The sequence below is a fragment of the Rhizophagus irregularis genome, chromosome 5 (assembly GCF_026210795.1).
Source record: "Rhizophagus irregularis chromosome 5, complete sequence".
In the NCBI taxonomy this organism is placed as follows: Eukaryota; Fungi; Glomeromycota; class Glomeromycetes; order Glomerales; family Glomeraceae; genus Rhizophagus; species Rhizophagus irregularis.
In genome coordinates this window covers 2,037,124-2,045,025 of record NC_089433.1, presented here as the reverse complement: position 1 = coordinate 2,045,025, position 7,902 = coordinate 2,037,124, and the positions used below count along the sequence as shown (strand labels likewise).

Sequence of the window (7,902 nt, the reverse complement as noted above, 5' to 3'; positions counted from 1 at the left end):
GAAATATTACAAAATAAAATAAGTCAATATGATTTCGTAATAGTAAAATATCTCTGTATTATTTTTGCAATGCATTTCGAAATTGTTATGAATAGGTTACAAATAACAATAGAAATATTACGAAATAAAATAAATTGAAATTGATTTGTAATAATAAATTATATCTGTATTATTTTTGTGATGCATTTTGAAATAGTTTATGAATAGATTACAAATAATAATAGAAATATTACGAAATAAAATAAATTGAAATTAATATGAAATATATTTTATAAATTTTGCTATGATTACAATGGTTATGTATTATTTCAGAAATAAACGTATTTACAATACTTCAATGCATATACAATTATATTAAGCTAGTAGTACTATAGAATTTTCAATATTAAATATACTTATAACTTCATTTTTTATAGTAATTAATGGTTCCAATTCATATAACCACGAATATTTATGTCTTGTGCGATTGTTATTCCGCTTTCAAAAGTAACATGCAAATCAACAGTCATATGATCAAAAGCATGTAAATCAATTAATATAGCACTTCGCCATTCTGTACGTCGAATTTTCGACGCATTGTTATATGTAGTACAATCAATATTTTTGCACACAAAATAATAAACCATAATTAAAATGGCTTCTGCCAAATAATTTTTAAGCATTGTTAAAGAAGAGCGATCTTCAAACAATTGGTCCTTTTTGATTTGCTTCAATTGTGCCTCAAAGATGTCAGCAATATCATCTGTACTTACAAAGTTACGAAGGTGAGACGAATTTGAAAGATCATTCATAGTTATACTATATAAAAAAAGATTTAATTAGTTTTATTACCATATTAAATATTAATATAACGCATCAAAGAAAGATCATACAAAAAGTTACCTGTAACAGTCTAAAAATTTGAAGGCCATTACAGCACATTGGTCATACAATCGTACTCTTCAGGTTGAAAACCATCTGTAACCCTTTTTCTTTATATCACCAGCTTTTAATGATTCAGTAATCCCAAGATATCTTGCACATTCTCTAGCTAATGATAGAATCAACTCTGGTGTTGGTTTACGTATATGGAGAAAAAAGACCTTTGATTCATTGATAAATAATGTGGCGAGTTGAGACTGTTGAGTCTATAAAAAGAAAAATTATTAGATACTATTTTTAATTTAAAAAATTACTTGATGAAAAATTTAAAATATTTATATTATTTGAAACTGTATTATTCGTAGTATTAGTTATTGTTGAAGTGGTCGCAGCTGTAGATCCTGTAATTGAAGGAATTATACTTGAAGCCATTGCTTGAAATAATGCAGCAAATATCGGCGTAAAATTGTTAAATGCAAGAGATGCTATGAGTGCTGCTGAGTCCTGGTCCTTTGTAGAGAAAACTGTATCAACTTTAAACGGAACTGTCTCTTTGGATAACACTGTATTTACAGGAGATGCTGGTTGGATTGTAGCATCAATTGTATCACTATCATCGTCATCACTAATTTCTAAGGGTTTATGAACTAGGACGTTATCAACTTCTTGATGATTACATTCCACAGTTTCTATAGTTTTATTTAGTAGTTATACACATTATATAAAAAAACTCTTAGTAAATTCAAACCCTAATATCATACTTTTTCCGTTACTAAGCTTCCTATGTTTATTTGAGAAGTTTGCCGTGTTTTTATCAACTAGCTCATTTAAATCATTTTTTTCTATAAAATGTGAATTTATTAATATTTTATTTATAAATTATACTCACTAAGTTACCGTTGTGCTTACCTATATCACTTAGTACATCTACCTTGGAATTATCAGTAATTGTAACTGAAGGTATTGTAATTGAAGGTGCAGTAGATGTTGTTGAAGAAGTTTCATTAATAGTAGGTTGAGGCGTATTTCTAGTAATTGCAGTATGTTTTGTATTTTTACAAGGGCGAGGCATATTTAATAAATAAAAGAAAAAAAATAATATTTAATTGCTAAAAAAATTTCAATTATATTTATATTTATTGTCTTACTAATCATTTACTAAAACTATTTAAGCTTAATTAAACTATTAAGTACTAATCTAATCTTTTTTTTTAAAAAAAAATTCATATCGATCGGTAATGTTTATTTAGATTATCCTATATAAATAATCTGAGGCTGTGTTTGTACTGCGCCTACTTTGTCTCCTGATTTTATAATTAAAAATCGTTGGTTGGTGATTACTAATGTTACTGTTGCTTATCTTTATTTGGTTAGTTTAAAAGCTTACGGCTAATTTTTTATTTAATGCATTTTTTTCTTATATGGCTAATTTTTTTTTTAACGCAACATAATACATCTTGTAGCTGGCGCAGCGTGACGTAGTTATACTATAAAAAATAAGTATGGAATTATGAAATCAGGACGAATTAATTGAAAAAAAAAAAATTGAAAAAAAAATTCAGTAAAGGAATGTATAAATTAAGAAAATTTTTTTTACCTTTTTAAACTTGTAAATAATGTTCTTAAGACAGGTTAGAGCTGATCAACAACAATAAACTTCTAATTTTCATTTACAAAAACCTAAATATATACGAGCAAAAAGTCCAAATCTATCAAATCATGCTTTTTCAAGTGGTACAACTTCCCCTTTCACAAAAAGCAATATTAACTCGCAAACTCAGAATTTATATGAAAAAAACAAGATTCCATTACAACTTGAGGACATTCTTATAAATGAAAGCGATAATCTTTATGATGATAATAACATTTTTTTAAATATCCCTAATGATAGTGGCGATTTTTATAATATTTCTGATGATGATGATGACCAAGACACAAATGGAGAGTTTAACGAAAAAATGTATGATGGGAGTAAAAAACAGAATCATTACTCTAAAAATACAACAGGCTCGTATTTTCCAAACTACACTACATTTTTACTGTTTTTGTGGGTGACAAAGCATCAAATAGGTAACATATAACTAATTTTCAGTAAATAAAAAATTATTTAATTTGTTAAATATGTAACTAACGTGATTTCTAATTATTTTTTCGTAAAATCAGGTTTAGCAGCATATAGGGATTTTGCAAATATTGTTAAACATTCTAAGTTCAATCCAAAAGATGTTCTGCTATCACTTGCAACTATTAAGAAATACTGAGATGGTTTACCACTCCTCCCATTTAAAGGCCATCCTGTTAACCTTAATTATCGCAATACACCATCTACCTCTAAATCTGCAGGTCAAGCTTTAATTTTTTCTTTGAAAAATATTCTTTGTCGTATATTAGCGAATCCATAATTACATGAGCATATGTACTTTGGGCCAGGGATATATTGTGAAAATAAACGTGAAATATGGCATGGAGATCTCTGGCATAAATCACCATTATAGTGTTTGGAATTATGTAATAGTTATTCGAATAACTCGAATATATTCGAGTATTCGAATAAGCATAGTGGTTATTTGAGTATTCATTTAGCCAGATATAGTATAGTTAAAATTCTAATTGGGCATTAAATCCTTAAATTTAACTGAGTTAAAATCATAATTCAGGCTAAAAATTATGTAAATCGTTACTATAAAAAGAAATTTAACTTATTCAAATATTATTCGAATACACTTTATAAATTTAAATGAATACTCGAGTATATTCGAATATATTCGATTTCAAACACTACACCATTATTTGGTGAAATGAGCTTCAAATTAAATGATGGTAAATATTATGTGCTAATTAACGTAAAACTCTTTATATAATTTACTAATTTATATTATTATTCTTAATAGTTGTTTACATTCTTGGTAATTTCATCACGTATTGTGATAAAGATACAAATGAAACATGGTATGCATGGTAGAATTGTTTCTATATTACGTGTTGATGATACTCAAGATACCTGTATTAAAATTGAACGTATTTTTGAATTTGGTTTGTTACCTTTGGTACTCAAATCTAAACATAGAAAAGCTGCTTCTAATGATGGATGTCTATGGATGACAGATGACACAATTATTATTAATCCAATAAATATTTTATCAAAAGTAGATATCTGGTTAAGTGATATTAACGAACTTAGCAATTATCAGTATTTTATAAATGAAATAGTGTATTATATAAATGGGCGGTGGATCACAAGACCAATTGATTTACGACATCAACATCCTGTTGAATATATAACCATTCAAAATTCTCCACCTAATTTACCTATATACAAATTTTTTTTAGATATTTACATCGATAAGTTTGGCCCATTTCGTAATGCATATCATGCCATTGGTGGAATCTATCTACAAATTAGTAATATGAAGCAGGTTTTACGCCAAAAATTTAAAAACCATTTTCTTTATGGATTTATCCCTTATTCAGCCGCAAGTGATGAGGTACTTCAGCCAATTATTAAGGATATTCAAGAACTTGAGAAAGGATATGAATTAGAAATTAATAATCAACGTGTGTGGGTAAGTGGTGGATTGGGTGTTATTACTAGTGATTTACCAGAAGGCAACAAACAAGCAGGAGTAAAGAATCATAATGCAAATTATGGATGCTGTAACTGTATGATTCATCATAACGATTTACATGATATTTTTTTTAATATTGCAAAACATGGACGATATCATCACAAAACTATGTTGCAAATTGCTGATGTAAAAAATGCACAGACTTAAACTGAACGAGATTTTTTTGCTACAGAATATGGTATTCGAGAAAATCCTTCTATTTTTAACAAAGTTATGCGTGATCGTCATCTTCAGTGTCCACACGACCTATTTCACTGTATGGGTGGCATGGCTAGAGAAATGTTCCAAGCAACTTTTGAAATATTAACTGCAGTTGGAGAAGAAAAATTTTTGAAAACTTGGTGTAATTTTGAATTTCCCTTAATTTGATCTTGCCAACAAAACCCAATTACTCACTTAGGCTCATACTTTTTTTCTGATTATCTTCGGTTAAGTATGATCATGCCATTTCTTATTAATCGAGCAATATCTAATGTTACAATGTTAAACAAGTCATTTATTGAACATTTAATTAAAGCATGCACTATCACAAAAAGTCGCGTAATAGATCAATTGCTAAATTTATAGATATCATTTTCTAAAATGGTATATTTAGTATTTCGCAAAGAATTTTCTGAAAATTGTTTCAACGATTTGCAACGAAATTTAGTACAATGGGCTGTACAAGTTGCAAAAGTAAGTCACATGTACAAAAAATTTGAATGCATAACATATAATTTTTATTATTAGATTGATTGCATGCAATATTTTATTTATAATTATTAATAACTGTTTATTTAATTTTAGATTTTTCCTAATATTGCACAATTACCAAATTTTCATATTCAACGCCATTTTATTATGCATGCAAGAAATTTTGCAACTTTAGTAAATATAGCTGTACCTACGAAAGAAATGGTTCATAGACTATATAAAGCTATCATTCCTCATTCAAACAAAAAGAATATTGAACTGGACTTTGTACGTCGTGATAACTGCTTGCAAACTTTGCAATTTTTGTTAGATGGAGGTACTGATGAAAGGTGTAATTTAACAGAACAATTTGATTTTAATATATTATCAAAAGACCACTGTATACGCTTACTTCTTGATTCATGGTATATTTTACCAAAAATTGAATTAGAACGAGATAATGATACACAAATAACATGCATGGACAAAAATTATATTAATATAAGAGTTCAGGAAATGTACAAAAAAGATGACTTACAAACTGCTGGTCTTAAAAGCATTCTTAATGATGATCTATTTGCTGAACTTGAACGTTCATACCAGGATGAACTTAATTGTACTGAACATATTGCATCACAAAAGGTAAAATATTTCAAAAGTATTAGCTATACTATAGTTGATGATGATGAAGTAGTTAATGTAAATCTTCATGTTGGTGATGTTATTGATATTTTAGAAGATGTATCAAGTGATACAACTGATAGTAGAGAAAATGAAGCAAAAACAACAATTTCTTATGCACGAATTCAGGCAATTTTTCTTCATACCAAAGATCAATTAGAAATTCCTTTCTTAATATTAGATTGGTTTATTTCATTAAATACTAATGATTTAAAATTATGTTGTCCACGTTATAGACTTCAACGTTCAGCTGATCAAACATGGCATCGAATTTATGTAGTTAAATGGGTAGATCATCAACCAAATGTGCATTTTGTACATCAATGCCGAAAATCAGGTTGTAATAATGGTAAGCATAATGAAAATAATGTATACTACGTACAGTCACGTCGGAAAGTATCGCCCGATTCAAATTTTATAGTAAAACATATAAAAAATAGAAAATTTCAGGCTATATACATATTCAACTTTCTTTTAATAACCATTTTTAAATTTTATATCATTTTAAACCCAATACCATATTCTTTGAAATATTGATGTTTGAATTTTGGGAAAGTTAAAATGCAAGAGCTATATTATTTATAAGGTAAAAAAGTTTTTTTTTATATGTTTTAGACCCGAAAAATAAAATTTATATATAAAAATGAGCTGCATATATATTTATATTTCTTTTATTAATTATTTCTAAATTTTATATCACTATAAAGCCAATATAATATTCTTTAAAATAACAATATTTGATCCTTGGGAAGGTTAAAATGCAAGAGCTGTTTTAATTTTAAAACTCAGTATTCATTTTTTATATGTAATTTACTATGTAATAGTGAATCGGGCGATACTTTCCGACGTGACTGTACATAATATTTTTTATTATACTGCTATATAGTTAGTAATTATATACTTTATAGTACCATTATGTAAAAGATTGCGCAATTATTCAAATTAATTAATAAAATACTACAAATACATTGTAAAACTATTATGCATTAACTACTAAATTAATAAATATATATTTCAAGTTTATTTCAAACCTATTTCAAAATGTATTACGAAATAATATCAAATATGTCGAGACAAAATTATAAGCCTAGATAACATGGTTGTAATGCATAACAAAATGTTCTTGTAGGGTTTTTGTAAGACATTTAGAAATACTACAAATATATGTCAAAAAAAGTATCATTTTTAGTAAAGTCGTTGTACCGATATTATATATGGTTTCACGATATAACATGTACCGATACTTTTCTTTGCCCCTTTATAATTAATACATAATAACTTTGCTAAAAATAGCTATTTTTTCGAAATGCTTTTGATATAGCTATAACAGATAATATTATTTTTATATAGTTTTAATGCATTTCATATGCATTTCGTCAACTATTAAAAGCATGTTATCTAGGCTTATAATTTCATTGCGAAATAATGTGAAATAGTTCTGCAATTATTTATACTTGTTTTCGTAATAGTTTTTGTAATAGTTTTAAAATAGCTTTATAATTTATTTATAATGAATTTATAGTGAATCTATAATACAAATGTAATAATATATTTTCAATTGATTTTTAATTGTTTTACAAATGTTAATACAAATACTATAACACTTATAACACTATAGTAAAATTTATCCTGATCCAATGGCTAATTCGTAATAGTATCTACTGATCGTATTTTTCCCAGTACACGTTCTGCAGTTAGACCATTTAGGTCACCATACGCCTTTCACGTGACTGCATCCACCACTTTAAAATACGAAACCTACAAAATAGTTAAAGAAATGGTCAGTATACTGTTTCTTTAATTAAAAAAGTAAGATTTTGAAGTTAAAACTTCGAAATTTACCATCCACTCATCCTGAAAGCAGGATTCCTAAAAGCTAAACTGTTTCTAATAGCGTTTTGAAATTTTATTTGGGAATCCAGGGCTGAAGTTCCTACAAAAAAAGAAAAATGTTGGTAAAAAAATTTCTTGGGCTATTTTCTAAATCTTTCGGATACTCACTCAGAATCAACAATGAATCTAAGATTTGATACCAGATAAAAGAAAATGTTAAATTCCTATG

The 7,902-nt window shown here is 27.2% G+C and overlaps 4 protein-coding genes across 4 annotated transcripts; 2 read left to right on the top strand and 2 right to left on the bottom strand.

The window, feature by feature from the left end:
• Window positions 1–419: 419 nt before the first annotated feature.
• OCT59_024964 (uncharacterized protein) lies at window positions 420–791 on the bottom strand (the record flags this gene model as incomplete). Its single annotated transcript, XM_066135291.1, has 1 exon — window positions 420–791. One exon carries the CDS (start codon window positions 789–791, stop codon window positions 420–422), a length of 372 nt encoding a protein of 123 aa, XP_065991783.1.
• A 150-nt stretch (window positions 792–941) lies between these two features.
• Window positions 942–1,933, bottom strand: OCT59_024963 (uncharacterized protein; the record flags this gene model as incomplete). Its single annotated transcript, XM_066135285.1, has 4 exons — window positions 942–1,127; window positions 1,213–1,550; window positions 1,623–1,703; window positions 1,771–1,933. 4 exons carry the CDS (start codon window positions 1,931–1,933, stop codon window positions 942–944), a joined length of 768 nt encoding a protein of 255 aa, XP_065991782.1.
• Window positions 1,934–2,477: 544 nt separating this feature from the next.
• On the top strand, window positions 2,478–4,856 carry OCT59_024962 (uncharacterized protein; the record flags this gene model as incomplete). The annotated part of the gene is made up of 2 exons (XM_066135279.1): window positions 2,478–2,492; window positions 4,722–4,856. 2 exons carry the CDS (start codon window positions 2,478–2,480, stop codon window positions 4,854–4,856), a joined length of 150 nt encoding a protein of 49 aa, XP_065991781.1.
• Window positions 4,857–5,069: 213 nt separating this feature from the next.
• OCT59_024961 (uncharacterized protein) lies at window positions 5,070–6,597 on the top strand (the record flags this gene model as incomplete). Its single annotated transcript, XM_066135268.1, has 3 exons — window positions 5,070–5,162; window positions 5,274–6,189; window positions 6,548–6,597. 3 exons carry the CDS (start codon window positions 5,070–5,072, stop codon window positions 6,595–6,597), a joined length of 1,059 nt encoding a protein of 352 aa, XP_065991780.1.
• Between the last annotated feature and the right edge of the window lie 1,305 nt (window positions 6,598–7,902).